Here is a 23,726-nt window from a genome sequence, read left to right as displayed (position 1 = left end):
GGTGGGAGGGCTTGGGGGTGGTCCTGGCCTCGGTGGAGAGGGCCGGCTGGGGGTGCGGAGTTAGGGGTGCTCGCCTGCAGAAGGCAGTGGCCTGAAGTGATCCAGTGGTCCGGCTCAGTGCCCATCCCCCAGGGACCCCATAGCGGCCTTCCCATCCAGTTAGCCCAGTGGTGAGGAGCGGGAAGAACGGGGACTCAAAGCACAGACTGTCGGGAGCTGCGCGGCGCCGAGACTCCGGGCCGCTGGGCGGCGCTGTGGGCCGGGCGGCGGAGCGGTGACTCTAGGCCCCGGGGAGTGCTGCGGAACGGGAGTAGGGAAGCTGCGAGGGTGACACCGGAAGTGGCGAGCGGCCTGCGCGCGGATGGCGGCGGCGGCTATGGCTGTAGCTGGCGGCGGAGGGGCTGGCGCGGCCCGCTCTCTCTCACGCTTCCGAGGCTGCCTGGCTGGCGCGCTGCTCGGGGACTGCGTGGGCTCCTTCTACGAGGCCCACGACACCGTCGAGCTGACGTCAGTCCTGCGTCATGTCCAGAGCCTGGAGCCGGACCCCGGCACGCCCGGGAGTGAGCGGACAGGTGGGCGGGGCCGGGCGCACGTCAGAGGCCGTGCTAGTGGGAGACCGAAGGGGCGCGGAGCCTCCGGGGGCGACGGGTCGGGGGTGCGTGGGGATGAGACTGTCGAGGGCACCGGGGCCGGAGCCGGATGACCCGCAGACAGCTTGGGCTCAGCGAGTGCTAGCGCGATCTCCGGCCTTAGACGTCTCGCCCCGAACATCCCGTGCTCGGGGCGTGGCAGCACCGGGGCCTCAACCGTGCAGGGTGTGGATAAACCCATCGTAAGTTGAAAATACCTGAAGTGGAAAGTGCGCTTTCAGCTTAGACGACTGTTTTATCTGTACGCAGCCCTATCGGACGTCTAGGAGCCTATTGAATGCGTATCAGCGTTATCGGAAAGCCGAAAAAAACTTAAGTTGTACCATCCTAAGCCGGGGACTGCCTGTCCACCCTTGCCGACTTGACCTGTTTTTCCCGATTCTCTAGAGTCAGTACACCACCAGCCCGTTCTCCACCCCGCTGGGCGTGCTTTGGAAGCCTTACTGTAATCGCTTCCTCCCCCGCCTAAAACCCTGCTGTGATTTCCCGTTACCCTTAGTTCAGAGCTACATTCCTTAACGTGTCCGACGTGGTCCAGCCCTCCCGCACGTCTGCAGTTTGGTCTTCCACCAACCTTGGCCTTGCTTTCTGCTCTTCGGTTCCTCACACCATGCTTTCCCCTAGGCCAGGAGTTTGCATGTGCTGTCTCGCCTGTAAAACTGACTAACTTTGTGCGCTCAGATCCCGGCTCAGGTAGCAGGTGTGAGGTCAAGCAGAGAAGGTGAATCTTCCTGGAGAGCAGGTAGCATAGTGAGAAGAAAGGGCCATAGTCAGAACCCTGGAGAACACCGGTAATTAAGAGGGAGAGAGGGAGGGAAGGGGGCTAGGGAAGGAAACAGTTTGATAGGATGAGGAGCAGGAGTGCCTATCAGTGAAACCTAGGGAAAGAATTTCAAGATGAAGACACTGGTCACTGGTGGTGTGCTACAGATAAGTGAAGTAGGGGGGTATCTGGATCCAGAAACTATCATTTTCAATCTGGGCATGGTGGCACACAACCTGTAATGCAGCTACTCCAGAGACTAAGGTGGAAGGATCTTCGCTTAAGCCCAGGAGTTCGAGACTAGCCTGGGCAACATGGCAAGATCCTGACTATAAAAAAGAAAAACAAATAGACTGGAGCTGCAAGGATGGCAGCCACAAGGGGATGGAAGTTTTCCTTCAGAAATCAGCAGATCAAAGCATGACGTAGGCTGATAATAAATAAATACATAAAATAGAAAGCAGCAGGACATGGTGACTGACTTGGAATAAAGAATTGCTGAAAATCCCAATGCTGAGATCCTAAGGTTTCCCAGGCCCAGGAAAGTGAATGGGAGTGAGAAACTGACTTAAGGTCATTTTAGATGTGGTAACGCTAAAACATGAGTAGGGGCTGGGTGCCGTAGCCACAACTGTAATCCCAGCGCTTTGGGAGAGGCCACTTGAGCCCAAGAGTTTGAGACCAGCCTGGCAAAAAAAAAAAAAAAAAAAGCCAAGCGTGGTGTTGTGCACCTGTAGTCCCAGTTACTCGGGAGGCTGGGGCAAGAGGCTCCTTGAGCCTGGGAGGTCGAGACTGGAGTGAGCCATGATTGTACCACTGCACTGCAGCCTAGGCAACAGAGTGAGACCCTGTACCAAAAAAATAATAAAATAATATAAACTAAAATAAAAGGTGAGCAGAGCCAGGCACAATGGCTCATGCCTATAATCCCAGCTGTTTGGGAGGCCAAGGCAGGAGGATTGCTTGAGCCCAGGAATTCAAGACCAGTCTGGACAACAGAGTGAGACCCTGTCTCTAAAAAAAATAAAAGTAGCTGGCTGTGATGATGCGTGCCTATAGTTCCAGCTACTTGAGAGGCTGAGGCAGGAGGATAGCTTGAGGCCAGGAGTTCAAGACTGCAGTGAACCATGATTGCACCAGTGCACTCCAGTCTGGGCAACAGAGTGAGACTCTGTTTCCAAATAAATTTTAAAAAGGTGAGCAGGAGGCTCTCATCCTCCCTCCTCTCCCCACAGAAGCCTTGTACTACACAGATGACACAGCCATGGCCAGGGCCCTGGTGCAGTCCCTGCTAGCCAAGGAGGCCTTTGACGAGGTGGACATGGCTCACAGGTGAGGGGGATGGTCCTGGGCTGAGGCAAACCAGGTGGGCAAAGTTACTGCACCCCTTGACCAGAGGAATGACATCTGTGCATGCCCGCGCCCCCCACCCTCCACAGGAGCCTGTGTCTGGTTGGCACAGCTTTCCAAGCTAAAACAGCAGCACTGCTGGTGCAGGCTCCTTAGGCCCCCAAGGCTTTCTCTTTTTCCAAACCAGCCTCGATTTCTTCTCTCCCAACCCTTAGAGGCATCTTGTAAATCCCAATTCTGTCTCCCTTTCTGTTCCCTAGATTTGCTCAGGAGTACAAGAAAGACCCTGACAGGGGCTATGGTGCTGGAGTAGTCACTGTCTTCAAGAAGCTCCTGAACCCCAAATGTCGTGATGTCTTTGAGCCTGCCCGGGCCCAGTTTAACGGGAAAGGCTCCTATGGCAATGGAGGTGCCATGCGGGTAGCTGGTATCTCCCTGGCCTATAGCAGTGTCCAGGATGTGCAGAAGGTATTCAGGGCGGGCTGGCTTCTGGGCTGTCCCTTCCTCTTCTGCAGCAGGGCTTCTGTGACAGCAGGTCTCCTCCTCTCTAGTTTGCCCGGCTCTCGGCCCAGCTGACACACGCCTCCTCCCTGGGTTACAATGGCGCCATCCTGCAGGCCCTGGCTGTGCACCTGGCCTTGCAGGGCGAGTCTTCCAGCAAGCACTTTCTCAAGCAACTCCTGGGCCACATGGAAGAGCTGGAGGGTGATGCCCAGTCTGTCTTGGATGCCAGGGAGTGAGTATGGGGCTGGAGGTGTGTGGTGTGGGGATGTGGGTGATCCAGGGGGCCTCTGGCATTGCCATAAACTGAAACCTTCCTTCCTTAATTGCAGACCCTAGGGAGGCATGGGCAGAAGCCCCTTCATCCTGTCTATGTTTCAAGGCTCTCAGGGTCCCAGAGAACAAAACGACCTGCTCACCCCCAGCCCTCTCCCACCTCTTGTCAGGGCACCTATGCCTGGCTGGCAGCCTGACCACATCCCTGCTCGTTCTCACATGCAGCCCTCTCCCCTGTCCGTACCGCCACCCTGCTTGCTCTGACCTCCCTGAAATCTCTCCCCCAACCCACAGGTTGGGCATGGAGGAGCATCCGTACTCTAGCCGCCTGAAGAAGATTGGGGAGCTTCTAGACCAGGCATCGGTGACCAGGGAGGAAGTGGTGTCTGAGCTAGGTGAGTGGGCCTGCCTGGGATTGTCTCTGCCTCTGTCATCCTTCAGGGTCGGTCTTGGGCTCAGGGGAGCATGGAGTCTTGCCTGCCGTCACACTGTACCCTGAGCTGCTGTGACACACAGAGTCATGGCAGGGTTGAGCTCAGCGCTTCTTGCTCCGAAGCTACAGCACCCTCAGCCTTGTGGATCAGCGTCCCCAGAAATGGCAGCTGGCCACTCGTCGTAAAAATGTTGATAGTGGATTTTATTTATCTAGCATCTGTACTGGGCGCTGTGCAGAATGCTTCCCAGACACGGTCTTGTTTCATCCTCACAACAGCCCTGTCAGAGAGTTACTAACGTTACTCCCTGTCTGCTTAAGGAGTTGAATCTGAGAGCAGGAAGCTTAGCGGTCCCCTAGGTAACTCTCCCAGTCACGCAGCCAGTATGTGGTGGAGCCAGGATTTGAACCCAGGTGGTCTAACTGTAGAGCCTGAGATCTTAGTCACAGCCTGCTTGAAGCCAAGAGTGCTGACTTGTGTCAAATGGCAGGAGGCCTGGGGATGCATGGAGCCCCTCTAACGTGGCTTCCCCACAGGGAATGGCATTGCTGCTTTTGAGTCGGTGCCCACCGCCATCTACTGCTTCCTGCGCTGCATGGAGCCGGACCCTGAGATCCCCTCTGCCTTCAATAGCCTCCAAAGGACTCTCATCTATTCCATCTCACTTGGTGGGGACACAGACACCATTGCCACCATGGCTGGGGCCATTGCTGGTGCCTACTATGGGATGGATCAGGTGCCAGAGAGCTGGCAGCAAAGCTGTGAAGGCTATGAGGAGACAGACATCCTGGCCCAGAGCCTGCACCGTGTATTCCAGAAGAGTTTATGAGGGCCACAGCTGTTGGGGCTCTGCCAGGTCCCCTGGGACCAACTACAGCTCCAGTCGGAAACCCTGAGCTTCCTTGAGTGGGGCTCCCCACTCTCCCTGCATTGTGGAGCTGACTGACTACACCAGTGGGGCTGGGGTCTCTTCAGGGGATTTCACTGGAACAGTGAGCAAGGGACTGCTGCCTCGCTGGTGCTGGGTCTCTGGTTTGCTGCAGAGCCGTAGGGCACTCCCAGCTCCTCAGCAGGACGGAGGGACCCAGGCAGGTTTATTTTGGGGTACTTGTGGCATTTTCCTGTATTGTCTTGGACATGGGATGTGGGGAGGTGGAAATGATGAGCAGTAGCATCATTCCTCCCTGTTGGGTTTTAGCCAGTTTGCCAGCAAGCACATCCTAGCAGGGCCCCCGAGCAGCAGGTTGTGTGGATGAAGGGACAGGCACTTGCATCCAGCTGATCTAGGTCACACCTGGCTCTTGGCTGCCATGTGGCTTATTAACAGCTTCCAGTGGAAGTCGCAATAAACAGTTTCTGGTAAATCTCACCATTGTTTCCTGTTTCTCCTGCCCTGAATGGACTCTCCCCTGGCAGCCTGATCTCTGAAGACTAGTGACTCTGGTGCGCTGCACCGTCGTAGGAGCTGGGGCCCCACGGCCATGAGCTGCTGTGTTGCCAGACACTCCAGCTGGCTTCGTGTTCAGCCAGGAAGGGCACAGCAGGCATGGTTTGGTGGCTTTTCCTGTTGGAGATCACTCAGAGGGGCCCAGGCTGCTGGGCCGAGTGCTTTGCCAGAGTCAGCGGGTAAGAACAAGCCAGATTTTTCTGTTCTCAGAGCCTGACTTCCCCCAAACAGGAGCTAGGCCCAGCTGGGCCAGGAACAGGAACCCTGTAGAAGGATCCGGAGGGCCCTTCTGTCGTCAGACTACCAACCTTTGGGTGAGGAGGGCACCATCACAGGCCCCAGGTGGGTGAGTGCCGAGTGCCTCCTCCTGTGTCTTGGGACCAGTCAAAAGCCTTTCCCTGCAAGGAAGTTTCACACAGCATGTTTTTAGAGATGGGATCTCACTCTATTGCACAGGCTGGTCTCAAACTCCTGGGCTCAGGTGATCCTCCCACCTTAGCCTCCCAAGTATCTGGGACTGGCATCCATTCTGAAGAAAAGAAAATTGAAAGGGAGAAGATGCCTCCCCTCAAATTCCAGGGACATTCTCCGAGCATCCAGCCTTAGTGGCTAGCCAAGCATGCGGAGTCTGCAGCTGGCCTGCGGTTTCAGCACTGTCGGGCACATCTGTTTCAGTGAAGATGGGGTTCTGGCCAGGCTGAGGACTCTTCAAAACATGGATTGCTTCAGGTCCACCACCCGAAGCCCCAGCGCCAGGGACAGATCTTTCATGGCTGAGCGTGGCAGGCTGTGAGCAGGTGCTTTCCGCCCAGGACAGCTCCCCCAACCTGTCTTCGGCACTGTTCCTGGCACTAGCCCGGCCCTTAGGAGCAAAGATTCATGATTTCATTCATAATTTGTATCAGATGTTGAAACTTGGCCCTTAGACTACTGAGCCAGCTGTCATGCTCCACTACCCCTGAGCGCTTGCAAGAATATTCCAGTAAAGATTGAACCATCGCCCCCAGCTCCAGCCACTACCTGCCTTTGGTTTCTTAAAATGCCTCTTGGCATTTGCCTGGTGCACGGCCTTGGCAGCTTATGTGCATCAGGCACTTCTGATGTGGTGGTGACAGAAATCCAGGTTAGGGAGCTGGTGAGGAGTGCACGATCCTTAAGAGCAGGCACATGAGCCCCAGAGAGCTTCCTGGACGCCTTACAGAACCCAGAGGCTTGAGATACCTCTGTGTCAGTACCAGTTTCAGCACAGTGCTGTTTTATACAACAGGTTTTATTGAGGTTGTGTCAATATAGTTAACACGGTTGCTTGTCTTTTCAAAAAGAAGTTCCATTTTCTTTGATTCCCAAGTGCATTTTTCCTGATCTTCTGTGATACAGGGCACATGATAGGTATATAGAGAGCTAAGCTTCCTATACCAAGTTAGAAGTGAAATGACTAGTGGAAAACATTTAAACTTTAATCTTAAAAAAAAATAGGAATCAGAATATAAAAATGCACAAGGTAATGTCGTTTTCATAGTTAAAATCTGACATTGTTTATCAAAGCTAGTCAGTTAAGTGGACACCTGCAACTCAAATCCCATAAACATTTTAGAAACGCCAACCACCCCTCCTGAAAGGCTTGAGGAATGAAATTCGGCAGAAGCTCAGCTCTGTGAAATAGCTCCCATTTTTTTTCTTGGGACCCTACTTAGTTCCCTGGGCTCCCATTGGGAGCTGATTAATTTCTGCCAATCAGAACCCATCCCTAACACATCAGATGATAGTGGCTTTGACCTAGGGAAGAAGAGGTTGAGCAAAGAACCTCCAACAGGTATGGTTTGAGAGTCCTTAGTTGGTTCTCTTGGGCGTTAGGTAGTAAGAAATCCACCAGGAACCCCAGCCAAAACCTTTTCAAGTGTCACTTGGGCAGATTTGGGTTTTCATTTCTCCTTTTGAAGAAGTGAGCAGTCAAACAGCCTGCTTTGTTGGGAGAAATTGTGGGCAGGGGAGGAGGGGCGGCAAGGAGCCTGAGGGAACCCACTGCTCAGCCAGTCAGAAGTCAGCAGCCATCCTTCATTTCAACATGGACCGCCTGGACATGGCCAGACTTGGAGCAGTGCAACAAGATCACAGACCGAAAGACCCCAGTTCACACTTGGTACAGGGAGTGGGGCTGGCCTGGCGAGGGCCGAGCGCGAGGCCCTGAAGTTGCGGGGAAAGTGGCCATCTTTGCACGGGCAGGAATGTCTACCACGCCCAGCGCTAATCTCAGCTTTATCCACTCAGCTTGAACAAGGGACTGAGGGGTTGGGAGGGGCATCCTGCCCGTTTCCTGCAGAGGAGCTCCGATTGGGGAAAATGGCAGAAACGTCCAGAGCCAACTCATTCCAAAGGGACCTGCTGGCACCCTTTCTCTCCAAGCCTTAGCCTCCTGGGCCCTAGTCCTGCTTAGAACAGGAAATTGGAACGGGAGGGTGGAAGGAGAGGAAGCCCCCAAAGATGAACCCACCATATGGTTCTTATCAAGGAAAAGCAAGTGGGAGCTGTCCATCCCCCAGCTCGCATGCACCCTGTTGAGAGGGCCAAACGAGGGCTCTGCCTTGGGGACACCTGGCTGGGGTGGCAAAGATCCTCTTAACGATGTTGTATGAGAAAACGAGCCCGGCCCGCAGCAGGTAGAAGGGGAGAAAGGGAGGAGTGCTCATGTTTGGTCATGGTCGATTCCGCCTCTGCCACCATCTGTGCTAGACACTTCTAGACACTTCACAGAGGTTGATCTTTCTGGCCCGTAGGTGTCCCAGGGGCCTCTGTGCTGCCCTCAAGCTAAACAGCCAAAGCTGGTGGGGGCAGCCCAGGAGAAACGGGGATGGATGTGAAGAGCTACCTCCTGCCCCAGGTCTGTGCCCTGAGCCCTCACAAACCGCCTTCCCCATGGCTGCCACTGGAGCAGTGAAAGGGGGTTGCCCTTTCCCAGGGCAACAGGCACTGTGCCCGCCACGGACATGTCTGATGCCACAGCATCACCATGGGGGCTGCAGTCCTGGCAGGGCGTCCACACTCGTCACCTCAATGGTCCCCTCTTCTCCCTTTCCCTTGGAGGGAAACCCCACAGTCCTTAGTCCACTGTTATATGCTGGAGGTCCCACGGGGAGCTGGAGGAGTCCCAGCCAAGGGCTGTGAGGGAGGCCGTGCCCCATTCCTCCAGCAGGTGCCATCAGGGAGCCAGTGGGAAGGGCCATCTCCCCAGGTGGCAGGGTGGGGAGCTGAGCTCCCTCTCAGCTCGTTCAGGGCCCAGCAGAGGCCAGGACTCACAAGGGGCTGGGCTATGTACCCCAGGGCCCATGGGGTGCAACCCTGACACTGCACAGACATTTGGGGGAAAGAAACTCAGGCCAGCCCCTTCCAGAAACAATCTCAACCTGCATGCAGGGAGAAAGCAAGTCACTCTCCTCGGGCCAAGGCCACGGCTGCCTCTGTTCAGCTTTTGGTTTTTTTTTTCTTTAAATGGAGGTTCTTTGTAACTGAAAAGGTCGCTCTACCACTAAAGAGGAGGAGGCCAGGGCAGCAGGGCCCCCCGCGGGTTATGTGGGGCAGAGCAAGAATCCTGAAAAGGAGGAGTGGATGTACTCCGTGGAGTAGAGGCCGTTGGCCTGGTCCGACGGCATCTGCACCCAGACCTGGTCGTTGGGCCGCAGCTGGAGCACGGCCCCACCAGATGCCTGGTCCAGGTAGCCCTTCTTGTATTCATCGTAGGTATAGGTGGCCGGCACGTTGTTCTTGTACAGGGCCACCCACACGTTGGTGCCCTTGACGTGCACATGGTAAGCAAAGTAGTAGACGCCGCCCACAGGGCAGGTGAAGATGCCAGTGGCTGGGTTGTAGCCGCTGTGGCCATTGTAGAGAGTCCGGTCAAATTTCACAGGCATGCCCGAGGCGGGGAAGGGCGAGGTGAGCACTGCAGTGAAGGCCGGTGTGGCATGGGCAGACAGCTCGCCCAGCCCAAATTGTGGCTTGCCCCCCTTGCCCAGCACGGCGCCCTCCACACCGCCGTTGGGCAGGTGCAAGCCTGCAATGCCAGTCTCATCGAAGGCCCCAGGGGCACCAGGGGGTCCCGGAGGCCCGGGAGGCCCAGGAGGGCCTGTGATTCCAGGGGAGCCAGGGACCCCTGGGGGCCCCGTGGGCCCAGCCGTGCCAGGTTCCCCTGCTTTCCCCTCTCCAGGGGGCCCTGGCAGGCCTGGTTCACCCTTCAGGCCTGGCAGACCTTGAGGCCCAATAGGGCCAGCTGGACCCTGGAGTCCTGGGATTCCTGAGGGACCCCTCAGGCCAGGCTGCCCAGGGAGCCCCAAGTCACCTTTCTGCCCCAGGGCTCCTGCCACCCCTGGTCCTCCAGGGCGGCCTGTGAAACCCGGCTCACCCTTGGGCCCAGTTGGTCCAGGGGGTCCATGGGCCCCAGGAAGTCCCCTCTCACCTGGGAGCCCTGGTTTCCCAGCCAGGCCACTAGGCCCCTGGTCACCTCGAATGCCAGGCACTCCTGGGGGTCCTCCAGGCCCTGCCTCACCCTTAGGCCCAGGGGGGCCACGTCTGCCAGGAAGCCCTGCAGACCCAGGAAGTCCAGGGGGACCCCCAAGACCCTGTGGGCCCTGCTCCCCTGGCTCCCCATCCTCCCCTGGCTCACCCCTGTCCCCCAAGAGCCCTGGGACCCCAGCTGGGCCCCTATCCCCCTTGGGGCCTGGCAGTCCTGGCATCCCATAGCCAGTGGGGCCTATCAGCCCAGGGGGGCCCCGGGTCCCTGGTTCCCCTTTGGCCCCTGATGGGCCCTGTGGCCCTGGCAACCCTGCTGCCCCTGGGACCCCCACACCATCTACTCCAGGGGGTCCTTTTGGGCCCACAGCGCCTGGCTCCCCCCTGGGGCCTGGAACTCCAGGAGGCCCAGACTCACCCTTGTCTCCTGGGGCCCCAGGAAGCCCATCCAAACCGGGTTTGCCTAAGCCAGCTGCACCAGGGAGGCCCGGGGGACCAGGGGCACCCCCCTGCCCTGGGGCCCCAGGCAGCCCGGGCTGGCCCACTCCATGATCCCCCTTGAGGCCTCGATCACCTGGGGGCCCAGGCTCCCCCTGGGGCCCTGGCTCCCCCTGGAATCCTGGGGGTCCTGGCACCCCCTGGGCACCTGGTTTTCCAGGGATAGTAATGCCTGAGGGGCCCGGGAGGCCAGGGGGTCCTGGGGGCCCCCGGAGGCCCTGGTCCCCTCGTATTCCTGGCTCCCCCCGAAGCCCCGGCTGCCCTGGTGGTCCGACTTTGCCAGGGAGCCCTGGGGGACCAGCCTTGCCCATCCGGGAGAAGCCAGGGGGGCCAGCAGGGCCAGGCTGCCCATGGAGTCCTGGCTTTCCCGTGCCTGGTTTTCCTGGGAAGCCGGGGGGACCAGGGGGACCCCGAGGCCCAGGCTTCCCGGGGGGGCCAGGCTCTCCCTTCAGGTCCATTGGCAGCAGCGGTAGAGGCATTTCTGAGAAAGAAAGAGAAGGGGGCAGTCAGGGGCCTGAACTGTGGGGACAGGGGACCCCATCTACCCCTTCCCCATTCCAGTATGAGGTACGCGGGAGAGGAAGAATGGGGCTGCCCCTCCTTGCTCTCATGGAAGACGGGCTTTGGGGGTGGTTGGGGGCGACAGGGTGTCCTCACCAAGGGCTCCTAACACCCAACCTACCCAGGCTGGGCCTCCTCCATGAGCCTGGCTGATTCTCACCTCTCATCCCTGCATGACCTGAAGGTGGAGTGGCCACCAGGTGGCACCAGCAGCCCACCTTAGAGCCGGTGGGAGCAGAGCCCCACCTCCCAACTTCCCAGTTCATCTGCCCCTGGGAAGACCACCTGTGCCAGCCAACTGCACCCGTTTCCAGGCCCTCTGGGGTATTAGGAGAAACAGTGGAGGTGGGAAGATTGGTGAGGAATGAGGGGCTGTGGGGGGCACCTGAGATCTGATGGCTGTCAGGGAGGCAGGGGATTCGGGGGTTGGGAGCGATTTGAGGCACTGTGGGGTGAGGAGGCTCTCACCCAGGTACTGGCCTTTGCCCTCACGGAAGGGCGGTCCCACAGGTCCTTTCTGCATGGGCTGGATGTACTTCACCGGGGCATAGCCTGCTGCCCCGCCGGCCCCGCCACCAGAGGACGCCCGCGGCCCACACCCCAGCACCAGTAGCAGCAGCAGCAGCGAAGACAGGGGTGTCAGAGTCCCCCGCATGGCGTCCGCGGACGTGCTGCAGAGAAGAACAGAGAAAGTCATCAAGCCAGCCCTCGGGCACCAGACCCGGGGTCACCAAAAGATCAGAATTTAGAGATTACACTCCATTTTAGTCAAAAGACTGAGAAGCAATTCCGAATTTAGATATTATTCACAAGCAATTTCCAAAGTCGTGGGGGTCTGCCTAAGCCACCTCCTAAACTTCTTCAGACCATGCCTGTGGCTGTGCATCTCCCCCACCATCTCCGAGGGCCCAGCCTCCCCAGGACAGCGCCTCCTCAAAACCAGCCAGTCACTCTCTGCAGCCAGGCGTGCCTTCTAGAGCAGTCTGACCTCCCCTGCTAAAAGCTCTTGGATGTCAACACCCATTTCCATTGCTGGGCCAGCTGTCTGCCAGGCACTAGGCTGAGCTCTTAGGGACATGAACTCACTTAATGCTCAAAACACTTTAACAAAGTATTATTATTGTCATCTCCATTTTCCAGATGATAAAACTAAAGCAAAGGCCTTGAGGAAGCAGAGCTAGGATTTGTCTTAGGTCTGTCTGACTCTACCTTCTGCTGATGCTCTTCTGGACTCCCTGCCACACACATTTGGGATCAAGTCTATGGTGCTTACTATAGCATTCAAGGCTTTATTTTTTTTTCTGAGACATAATTTTGCTCTCCCAGTGCAATGTGCAATGGCACCATCCTGGCTCACTGCAACATCCGCCTCCCAGGTTCAAGTGATTCTCATGCCTTAGCCTCCCAAGTAGCTGGAATTATAGGCGTGTGCCACCACGCCTGGCCTTTTTTTTTTTTTTTTTTTTTTTTTTGAGATGGAGTCTCACTCTGTCACCCAGGCTGGAGTGCAGTGGCGCCATCTCGGCTCACTGCAAGTTCCGCCTCCCGGGATCACGCCATTCTCCTGCCTCAGCCTCCCGAGTAGCTGGGACTACAGGCGCCCGCCACCACGCCCGTCTCCTTTCTTTTGTGTTTTTAGTAGAGACGGGGTTTCACCGTGTTAGCCAGGATGGTCTCCATCTTCTGACCTTGTGATCCACCCGCCTCGGCCTCCCAAACTGCTGGGATTACAGGCGTGAGCCACCGCGCCCGGCCAATTTTTGTATTCTTAATAGAGATGGGGTTTCGCCATGTTGTCCAGGCTGGTCCCGAACTCCTGACCTCAGGTGATCTGGTTGCCTCAGCCTCCCAAAGTGTTAGGGTTACAGGCATGAGCCACCGCGCCCAGCCTGCATTCAAGGCCTTTCTAACCTACTCTGTGCCTGTGTCTCCAACTCTATTGCCTGCTATCCCTTTCTTTACCCCTCACCTCCCCACACCTCCACCCAGTAAACCAGAACTTGAAGTTCCCAGGCACCAGGCACCTTAATACTTCTGGCCTTTGCGCCTGCTATTTCTCTGCCTGCGATATTATCTTCCTCCCCTACTCATCTTTTATGGCCCTGGGAAGCTGTCATCCCTTCCTCTATAAAGCCTCGCTTCTTTGTGCCCTGACCTATGCTTGTCACAGCATTTGGCTCAACTCAGAGAACAAAGCTTGGGTGGGGAAGAAGCACAGACTCCGGAACCGGCCAGGCAGTCTTCCCCTTCCCCTTCCCAGCTGCGGGAGCCTGGGCAGGAGGTCTCCTCATCCGTGAAATGAGAAAGGATGTCCACACAATAACCTGTATGTGAATGTGCATAAGAGCCATATTCACAGCAGCCAAAAGTAGAGACAATGCAAATGTCCATGGACAAAGAAAATGTGGTACCGCCATACAATGGAATATTACTCAGCAATGAAAATGAATGAAGTACAGGCTGGGCATGGTGGTGTGCACCTGCAGTAGTCCCAGCTACTCGGGAGGCTGAGGTGGGAGGATTGCTTGAGCCCTGAATTTAAAACCAGCCTAGGCAACATAGCAAGACCCCAGATTTTAAAATATATCTATAAATAGGCTAAGCACAGTAGCTCATGCCTGTAATCCCAGTATGTTAGGAGGCAGAGGCGGGTGAATTGCTTAAGCCCAGGAGTTTGAGACTAGTCTGGGCAACCTGGTGAAACCCCATCTCTACAAAACAAACAAACAAAAAATTAGCCAGGTGTGGGCGTGCTGTGGTCCCAGCTACTCAGGGGCTGAAGAGGGAGGATCACTTGAGCCCAGGAGGTGGAGATTGCGGTGAGCTGCCCTCCAGCCTGGGCGACAGAGTGAGACCTCATCTCAAAAAATATATATATAAGAGGAAGGAAGTCTTGACACCTGCTACAACACAGATGAGTCTTGAAAACAGTGAAAAGCGAGATATGGAATGCACATGTTGTGTGATTCCATCTCTATGAAATGGCCAGAATAGGCAAATCCATAGAGACAGAAAGTGGATCAGTGGCTGCCTAAGGCTGGGGGAGGAGGAGATGGGAAGTGACGACTAATGGGCCCAGGGTTTCTTTTAGGGGAGATGAAAATGTTCAAAAAATCATTGTGGTGATAGTTGCACAGCTCTATGAACACAGTAAAAAAAACACTGCAGTGTACACTGAATGGGCCAATTGTATGATGTGTGAATTGTATCTCTATAAAGCTGGGGTTTTTTTGTTTTGTTTTTTTGTTGTTGTTGTTGTTGTTTTTGAGATGGAGTCTTGTTCTGTCACCTAGGCTGGAGTGCAGTGGTGCCATCTCTGCTCACTGTAAGCTCTGCCTCCTGGGTTCAAGAGATTCTCCTGCCTCAGCTTCCTGAGTAGCTGGGATTACAGGGGTACAGGGGCCTGCCACCATGCCCAGCTAATTTTTTGTATTTATAGTAGAGATAGGGTTTCACCGTGGTCTCGATCTCCTGACCCTGTGATCTGCCCGCCCCGGCCTCCCAAAGTGCTGGGATTACAGGCGTGAGCCACCATGCCCGGCCTGTTGGATCTTTATATACATTTACTTATTGATTCCTCACAATAACCCTATGAGGTATGTGCCTTCACTCTTGCCATTTTACAGATGAGGGAACAAAAGGTTGTATGCAGGTGGGGTGCGGTGGCTAATGCCTGTAATCCCAGGCAGTGTCTTGGACAACATAAAACCAAAAAACAGTTGTGTGAGGTAATCAAAGCTACACAATTACTACGTGCCAGAGCCAAGGTTCCAACTCCAGTAATCCAGCTCTGGATCTATGCTCTTAAATACACCACACAGCCTCTCACCGAGGCAGTAATTTAAGTCCTCAGAATTGATGTGATTTATTTCAGAATTGTGAGTCAGAAGGGCAAATGATCATCCTCAGGAATACCAGCATCTAGCCCGGTGCGGTGGCTCACACCTGTAATCCCAACACTTTGGGTGGCTGAGGTGGGTGAATCACTTGAGGTCAGGAGTTTGTGACCAGCCTGGTCAACATGGTGGAAACCCAGTCTCTACTAAAAATACAAAAATTAGCTGGGCGTCGTGGCGTGAACCTATAATCCCAGCTACTTGGGAGGCTGAGGCAGGAAAATTGCTTGAACCCAGGAGGCAGAAGCTGCAGTGAGCCAAGATTGTCCCACTGCACTCCAGCCTGGGGGACAGAGTGAGATCTGTCTCAGAAAAAAAAAAAAGGCATCTAAAGCCAAGGTGGCAAACAGGTGGCTCAGGGGTTGAATTCTGCTCTCTTTTTCTTTTTTGAGATGGAGTCTCAGTCTTTCGTGCAGTCTGGAGCACAGTGGCGTGATCTCAGTTCACAGCAACCTCCACCTCCCGGGTTCAAATGATTCTCCTGCCTCAGCCTCTGGAGTAGCTGGAATTATAGGCATGTGCCACCACGCCTGGTTAATTTTTGTATTTTTTAGTAGAGACAGGGTCTTACCATGTTGGCCAGGCTGGTCTTGAACTCCTGACTTCTAGTGATCAGCTTGCCTCAGCCTCCCAAAGAGCAGGAATTACAGGCGTGAGCCACTGCACCTGGCCTAAAGCTGTTATTTTATTTCGTTTTTGGATACGCAGTGTCACTCTGTTGCCCAGACTGGAATACAGTTGGCACAATCATGGCTCACTGCAGCCACGGCCTCCCAGGCTCAAGCAATCCTCCCACCTCAGCCTCCCAAGTAGCTGGGACCACAGGCACGTGCCACCATGCTTGGCTAATTTTTTCTATTTTACGTAAAGACAGGGTCCCACTGTGTTGCCCAGGCTGGTCTCAATCCCCTGGGCTCAAGCAGTTCTCCCACTTTGGCCTCCAAAATTTCTGGGATTATAAGCATGAGCCACCATGCCCAGCCAGAAAGTTTTTTTGATTTTGTTTTCTGAGACAGGGTCTTGCTCTGTTGCCCAGGCTGGAGTATAGAGGCAGAATCACAGTTCACTGAATCCTCGACTTCCTGGGCTCAAGCGATCCTCTCATCTCAGTCTCCAGAGGAGCTGGAACTACAGGCATATGCCACCAGGTTCAGCTATAAAAAGAAATTTTTTTGTACAGACGAGGTCTCACTTTGTTGCCCAGGCTGGTCTCAACCTCCCAGGCTCAAGTGCTCCTCCCGCCTCAGCCTCCAGAGTAGCTGGGGCCACAGGCATGCGCCACCATACCTGGCTAATTTTTTCTATTTTTCGTAGAGACAGAGTTTCACCATGTTGTCCAAGCTGGTCTCGAACTCCTGGGCTCAAGCGATCCTCTCACCTCAACCTCCCAAAGTGTTGGGATTACAGGCGTGAGCCACAGCACCACACCTGTTTTTTGTTTGTTTGTTTGTTTTTGAGATGGAGTCTCGCTCTGTTGCCCAGGCTGGAATGCAGTGATGTGATCTTGGCTCACTGCAAGCTCTGCCTCCCGGGTTCACGCCATTCTCCTGCCTCAGCCTCCCAAGTAGCTGAGACTACAGGTGCCCGCCACCACACCCAACTAACTTTTTGTATTTTTAGTAGAGATGGGGTTTCAACGTGTTACCCCGGATGGTCCTGATCTCCTGACCTTGTGATCCGCCCGCCTCAGCCTCCCAAAGTGCTGAGATTACAGGTATGGACCACCGCACCAGACCCACATCTGTTTTTTTTTTTTTCTTTTCTTTTCTTTTTTTTTTGAGACAGAATTTCGCTGCTGTCACCCAGGCTGGAATGCAATGGCACAATCTCGGCTCACTGCAACCTCTGCCTCCTGGGTTCAAGCTATTCTCCTGCCTCTGCCTCCAGAGTAGCTGGGATTACAGGCGCACACCACCACGCTGGGCTAATTTTTGTACTTTTAGTAGAGAGGGGGTTTCACTGTGTTGGCCAGGCTGGTCTCAAACTCCTGACCTCAGGTGATCCACCCACCTCAGCCTCCCAAAATGCTGGGATTACAGGCGTGAGCCACCACACCCAGCTCCCACCTGTTATTTTTTCAAAGTGGGTTAACCAGGCACTGTGGCTCATGCCTGTAATCCCAGCACTTTGGGAGGCTGAGGCAGGCAGATCACCTGAGGTCAGGAGTTCAGTACCAGCCTGGCCAACATGATGAAACTCCATCTCCACTAAAAACACAAAAAATGGCCCAGCGGGGCAGCAGGCACCTGTAATCCCAGTTTCTTGGGAGGCTGCAGCAGGAGAATTGCTTGAACCCGGGAGGCAGAGCTTGAGGTGAACCGAGATTGTGCCATTGTACTCCAACCTGGGTGACAAGAGCAAAACTCCGCCTCAAAAAATAAAAAATAGGCTGGGTACAGTGGCTCATGCCTGTAAATCTCAGCACTTTGGGAGGCTGAGGTGAGTGGATCACCTGAGGTCAGGAGATCGAGACCATCCTGGCCAACATGGTGAACCCTCATCTCTACTAAAAATACAAAAATTAGCTGGACATGGTGGCATGCACCTGTAGTCCCAGCTACTCAGGAGGCTGAGGCAGGAGAATCGCTTGAACCAGGGAGGTGGAGTTTGCAATGAGCCGAGATCGTGCCACTGCACTCCAGCCTGGTAACAGAATGAGACTCTGCCTCAAAATAAATAAATAAATACATTAATTAATTAATTAAAAATAAGTGGGTTAAAACCTGCTTCTTGGAACTGCTGTGACAGGTAGAGATTTCGCGCCTGGCTCAGAGTGGGCTCCCATTATTCGAAGGAGGTTCCATTTGGTGTTTTTTACACCCGAGGAAAGTCCCACTTCCCCTCCAATTCCTGGTCTGGGCTCCCCTCACCCTCCGCAGGGACCTCTCTGCACCTGTGCCTGGCCACAAGCGGAGTTCGAGGGGGGGTTGTGCGCGTCTGGGGATGTGTGCGGGGAGAAGGCCTCGCTCGGGCCAGGCTGGGTCTGGGCTTGAGGTCCCTGTTCCTCCAAGCCCAGGATCACATGGAGCTTTGCGGGAATGAATGCAGGGCTCCAGAGAAGATCCACGGACCTGTCAGCTCTCATGTTCGAATCTCAGTTCTACCACCAACCCACTCTGTAACCTCAGGTGAGTCATTTAACCTTCCTGAGCTTCGGCATCATAGTAATACCTGACACATCTGTCCCTGTGTGCCAAGGAGCGATCCAGGCCTCAAAGGCCACAGCTCACTTTAATCCCCTCAACGAACCCATGAAGATCCTGCAGTTATTACCCCCATTTTACAGAGGAAGGAATGGAAGCTCCAACTATAAGAGTCTAAGTGTCAGCTGAGGCCTCGCCCAGAGCCTCCCCTCAGCATAGGCCGCCCACCTCACCTTGCTCTGATTGATGGCAGAACCCATCGAGGCCACGTTACACAGGCCTGACCCACTGGGGAATGCTGCTGGGGCACCTTGCCAGGCACTGGCCTCATGCTTTACATGGAATCCTCATACAAGCCTGTGAGGTATGTTATCCCTGTTTTAGAGATGAGGAAACTGGTCGGGCATGGTGGCTCACACTTGTAATCCTAACACTTTGGGAGGTCTAGGCAGGAAGATCACTTGAGCCCAAGACTTTGAGATCACTCTGGGCACATAGTGAAACCCTGTCTCTACCAAAAAAATTAAAAAGTTAGCCAGACATGGTGGCGCGGGTCTGTAGTCCTGGCTACTCAGGAGGCTGAGGCAGGAAGATCACTTGAGCCCAGGAGGTAGAGGCTGCAGTGAGCCATGTTTGTGCCACTGCACTCCAGCCTGAGCAGCAGCAAGACCCTGTCTCACAAAAAAAAAAAAAAAAAAAAAAAAAATAGAGACAGAGAGAGATGAGGAGGCAGGGCGCAGTGGCTCACCTGTAATCCCAGCACGTTGGGAAGCCGAGGCAGGCGGATCACCTGAGGTCAGGAGTTGAAGACCAGCCTGGCCAACATTGTGAAACTCCGTCTCTACTAAAAATACGAAAAATTAGCCAGGCATGGTGGACGGACGCCTGTAGTCTCAGCTACTCGGGAGGCTGAGGCAGGAGAATGGCGTGAACCTGGGAGGCAGATCTTGCAGTGAGCCGAGATCACGCCACTGCGCTCCAGCCTGGGCGACAAAGCGAGACTCCATCTCAAAAACAAAAAACAAAAAACAAAAACAATATAAGTCAAGCATGGTGGCTGTAATTCCAGCTACTCGGGAGGCTGAGGCTGGAGAATCACTTGAACCCAGGAGGCAGAGGTTGCAGTGAGCTGAGATGGCACCACTGCACTCCAGCTTGGGTGACAGACAGAGACTCTGTCTCAAAAAATAAAAAATAAATTACAAAATAAAAAAAAAACAAGAGATGAGGAAACCGCCTGAGGGGGCCACTCGCCAAAAGCATCACAGTGAGAGCCTAAGGCCAGGCAGTCCGAGTCCTGAGTTCCAGCCCCTAACCACCACACCGTCCCCACTCTCCTGTGCAGGGGAAGACCCTCCTGCACTGGCCACCCGAGCTCAGGGGCTTCCCACATGTGCACAGAACCAGAATGTTCTTCTTGGCGCGTGGGCAGGGGGATGGGGGAGCAGATGGAAGGGGCAGAGTGTGTGGCAGGAAGTTGAGGGAGGGGAGGGGCTGCTCTGGCCTGGTTAGCCCATGGTCAAGGTCATGACACCACCACAAGAGGATCCAGAACAACCCTGACCTCTGGGGGTCAGGAGTGATGGAGGGCACAGCTGGGAGGGTGCTCAGGGCAAAGAGGGCTTCGAGGAGCTCAGGCAGCGGGTCGCCAAAAGAACAACCCCAAGTGCAGCCAGGAGCCCAGGTGGCCCTCCCACAAGCTGCCCACCTTTCCTCCCTCCTTGGTAATGTGGGTCCTCCAGCAAGTGTCCTTGACCCACCCTCTTGGCTCCCTGAATTTGCCGCATCCCAGACCCTTCCATTCTGCACTGTGTTCCTCTCTCTGAGGTCAGATCTGATGCCAGGACTCCAAAGAGGTGTCGTCATGAGTGAGGAGGGTCTGAGTGAGGACTGCAGCTGGAAGACCAAGTGTCAGGAACCGCCATGAGGCTTTACACGCAACAGTGTCCCTGGGCAAGAGGTGCTAGTCCACAAATGAGGAGACTCAGGGATTTCCGAAGAGGCCCATTAAGAACCTGAGCTCAGCTAGGCGCAGTGGCTCACACCTGTAATGCCAGCACTTTTGGGAGGCTGAGATGGGAGGATCACTTGAGCTCAGGAGTTCAAGACCAGCCTGGGCAATGTAGTGAGACCTTATCTCCATTAAAAATTTAAAAAATTACCCAGGCATGGTGGTGCACCTGTAGTCCCAGCGACTTGGAAGGCTGAGGTGGGAGGATCGCTTGAGCCTGGGAGTTGGAGGCTGCAGTGAGCCTTGATTGCACCACTGCACTCCAGCCTGGGTGACAGAGTGAGACCCTGTCTCAAAATAAAAATAAAAATAAAAATAAAAAACCCGAGCTCCTAGCCACTCTGATGTAGTGCCATGGAGGGAGAGCAAGGCAGAGAGAGACGCAAACACAAGAGTCTCTCTTCCAACTCCAAGCGCCTGTGGGCTTGAGGGGAGGCTCACCCTAGCTCTTAGAGCTGGAACCTGGCATGCACCCATCTGGGTGGGGCTGGGGAGTGCGCACTGGCCCACAGCGGTGAGAAGGGTGTGTGTAGCCTATTCAAGGGACTGCAAAAGAAACGATCCCCGCTGGAATGGTGCAACCGGCAGCCCAGGGACGACGGTTTGCCTCCACCTCAGCACCACCAGAGCCACAGGGGCCTGGACACCTCTGACCCCCCGGCCCACCTGCCTCCTTTTCACTGCCCCCTGACCTCCCCGGCTTCCTGCACACAGGCTGGCCTTCCTGGGGCTCTCTGGCCTCGGTACGTTCTGCCCTCTCGACACTTGGGAAACTGGCTGGACGCCTCCCTTGAGGCCTGCCGATACCCAAAGGTCCCCGTCATCGCTCTTGTTTCCTCCCCTAGCTCTCCAACTCTCTTCCCGCCACACTCCCCCACTCTGCCGTGTACAGGGCTTGGCTGGCACACAGAGATGCTCCACAGTGTTTGATGAACTTAATTCACCATCAGATTTAAAGGGCACACCAAAAACACACTCAGTCCTTTCCTCGGCTTTGCACAGATACATGTCACATTCGCCCAGGGAGTCCACTCCTCAGGTCCAAGGGGCTCATCTGGGCTAGAACGGGAAGATCGAGGAACACTCACATGGCCTCAATCATAGGACCTCAACTAAGAACCATCTGCTCTGGGATTAGAGGTGTGCAGGGGAGGACACTTCATCTGTGTGTTCCTTGCTCTCCCCATGGGGAACAGTGGCCAAGCAGGGCTGTCAGCGGTCAGAGGCAGGGCTCTGAGGCTCAAGCCTGCCTCTGCCTGTGACTGACTGTGTGACCCTGTGACCCTGGGTAAGCCATCACCCTCTCTGGTGACCTCTTGGGAAATGAAGGCAGGAAGAAGGCAGGGCTGGCAGGGGCACGGAGCCCGAGGTGGGACGCACACAGGAGACGCTGATTCAGAGGACGGCGCGGTGGCGGCCTCGGGTAGACGCGGTGTTTGGACAGCTGCAAGTCCTTAACGGGGATTTCCCCCCTTTTCAGCAAATCCCCATAAAACAGCATTTCGTCCAAGTCAGCATTTTGTGGCAGCCTGGGCCTCCTCCCAGGGAGGCCAAGGAGACCGGCTGGGAGTGGGGAGTGCTCCGGGGTCTTTCAGACCAATGGTGGCAGGGTGGCGGTGGTGTGCAGCAAATGGGCCCCAACAGAAATAATTGGCAAGAAGCAGACCCCTTCACTTCAGGCCCCCAGCAATGCCTGAAGAGGCGAAAGGACATCAGCTAGCAGGGACCCTCCCAGCAGTCCCGGTCTCCGAAACAGTCCTGTCCTAGGGGCGACCAGCAGAGGAGGGCTAGGTGGTAGCATGGAATTGAAAGACCTGCCCACTCTCCCATTCCAGTTCACAGGTGAGTGATCAGAGGTCTCAATAAAAAGGGGGGCCTGAGAGTTGCTGCCTCGGGACCCCAGGCACCCGCTAGATTCCCAGCGGACCGGCAGACCACCACAGTGTGGGTGGACGAAACGCAGCCCTGAGCAGGCCCCTGCTGCTCCAAGCCCCCCACCCACCCCAGACGGAGCGGCTGCAGCTGAGGGAGCAGTGGGGGCACTCAGGCAGCCCCAGGGCCTGGCCAAACCACAGGTATGTTATGAGACGCTTCCTGTTGTGGAGACATTGCTACGGGATCCGGCTGCCCTGCTTGCTCACCCGCCCCGCGCTGCTGTCTCCTTGCTCCCCAGCCTTGCTTTCTGCACTCTTGCTGGGTCTCTACCCCTGACTCCTCTCTCCCCTCCTCCTTCTGGCTCTGTCTCTGTCATCACAACAGGTGAGTGGCACTTCTGGCTCAGGCCCTCCCTATCAGGGACCCAGCCCTGAGACCTCTAAGGCCCTCCTAGGTCCAGGCAGCCCCTGGACTCCCATTTCAGCACAGCTACTTACCAGCTGGGTGATCTTGGATGGGTGACTTAAACCCTCTGAACCTCAGTGTCCTCATCTGCAAAAAGGATTAACTGAGGGGCTGCTCTGCCTATGGAGTAACCACTCTTTTTTTTTTTTTTTCTTTTGAGATGGAGCCAGGCTGGAGTGCAGTGGCACGATCTCAGCTCACTGCAACCTCCGCCTTCCAGGTTCAAGTGATTCTCCTGCCTCAGCCTCCCGAATAGCTGGGACTACAGGCGCCTGCCACCACACCCAGCTAATTTTTGAATTTTTAGTAGAGATGGGGTTTCACCATGTTGTCCAGGATGGTCTCGATCTCTTGACCTTGTGATCTGCCCACCTCGGCCTCCCAAAGTGCTGGGATTACAGGTGTGAGCCACCGCGCCAGGCCTTGGAGTAACCACTCTTTTTATTCCTTTACTTTTTTTTGTGTGTGTGTGTGTGAGATGGAGTCTCGCTCTGTTGCCCAGACTGGAGTGCAGTGCTGTGATCTCGACTCCCTGCAAGCTCCACCTCCCGGGTTCATGCCATTCTCCTGCCTCAGCCCCTCGAGTAGCTGGGACTATAGGCGCCTGCCACCACGCCCAGCTAATTTCTTTTTGTATTTTTAGTAGAGATGGGGTTTCACCGGGTTAGCCAGGATAGTCTCGATCTCCTGACCTCAAGATCTGCCCGCCTCGGTCTTCCAAAGTGCTGGGATTACAGGCATAAGCCGTCACACCAGGCCTATTCCTTTACTTTCTTAATAAGCTTGTTCTCATTTAAAAGAAGAAAAAAGGCCGGGCGCGGTGGCTCAAGCCTGTAATCCCAGCACTTTGGGAGGCCGAGACGGGCGGATCACGAGGTCAGGAGATCGAGACCATCCTGGCGAACACAGTGAAACCCCGTCTCTACTAAAAAAATACAAAAAACTAGCCGGGCGAGGTGGCGGGCGCCTGTAGTCCCAGCTACACAGGAGGCTGAGGCAGGAGAATGGCGTAAACCCGGGAGGCGGAGCTTGCAGTGAGCTGAGATCCGGCCACTGCGCTCCAGCCCCGGCGACAGAGCGAGACTCCGTCTCAAAAAAAAAAAAAAAAAAAAAAAAGAAGAAAAAAAGGATTAACTGAGATGATCTAAGCCACCAGCCCCTCCATGTGTGCTGCCCTATCTTGCTACCCTGATGGCCTGGAAGTCCTCTCTTTACTCTAACTTCAATTCATCCTGCTGCAAAGCAACTTCTTTCCTTCATCTCTTCAAAAGCTCAGGTTACTTGCTGCCAAAGGTCAGGATCTTGTAAAATGAACTTTTTTTTTTTTTTTTGAGATGGAGTCTCACTCTGTCA

General features: G+C 55.1%; 2 protein-coding genes across 3 annotated transcripts in view; one reads left to right on the top strand and one right to left on the bottom strand.

Annotated features, from left to right (window-relative positions):
• Positions 1 to 344: 344 nt before the first annotated feature.
• ADPRS (ADP-ribosylserine hydrolase) lies at positions 345 to 5,343 on the top strand. The gene is made up of 6 exons (XM_001110060.5): positions 345 to 572; positions 2,649 to 2,745; positions 3,024 to 3,231; positions 3,315 to 3,499; positions 3,835 to 3,935; positions 4,511 to 5,343. The coding sequence occupies exons 1-6, from the start codon at positions 362 to 364 to the stop codon at positions 4,801 to 4,803; spliced, it is 1,095 nt and encodes a 364-aa protein (XP_001110060.3). The 5' UTR covers positions 345 to 361; the 3' UTR covers positions 4,804 to 5,343.
• Positions 5,344 to 6,675: 1,332 nt separating this feature from the next.
• Positions 6,676 to 23,726, bottom strand: part of COL8A2 (collagen type VIII alpha 2 chain) — a 33,001-nt gene continuing 15,950 nt past the window's right edge. For both annotated transcript variants that reach the window (XM_001102808.5, XM_077963777.1), the window contains exons 3-4: positions 11,452 to 11,654; positions 6,676 to 10,903 (exon numbers count right to left, since the gene is read on the bottom strand). In XM_001102808.5, the coding sequence (XP_001102808.2) occupies positions 8,985 to 10,903; positions 11,452 to 11,638 (2,106 nt within the window). In that variant the 5' untranslated portion in view covers positions 11,639 to 11,654 and the 3' untranslated portion in view covers positions 6,676 to 8,984. The remainder of the gene's footprint in view (positions 10,904 to 11,451; positions 11,655 to 23,726) is intronic.

Source organism: Macaca mulatta, chromosome 1 (genome assembly GCF_049350105.2).
Source record: "Macaca mulatta isolate MMU2019108-1 chromosome 1, T2T-MMU8v2.0, whole genome shotgun sequence".
Classification (NCBI taxonomy): domain Eukaryota; kingdom Metazoa; phylum Chordata; class Mammalia; order Primates; family Cercopithecidae; genus Macaca; species Macaca mulatta.
This window is presented reverse-complemented; position numbering and strand designations above follow the sequence as displayed.

Coding starts and splice junctions, on each gene's coding strand:
- ADPRS (XM_001110060.5), top strand. CDS start 362: ATGGCGGCGGCGGCTATGGCTGTAGCTGGCGGCGGAGGGGCTGGCGCG. Junction 573..2,648: donor GCCCGGGAGTGAGCGGACAG/GTGGGCGGGGCC, acceptor CTCTCCCCACAG/AAGCCTTGTACTACACAGAT. Junction 2,746..3,023: donor GAGGTGGACATGGCTCACAG/GTGAGGGGGATG, acceptor TCTGTTCCCTAG/ATTTGCTCAGGAGTACAAGA.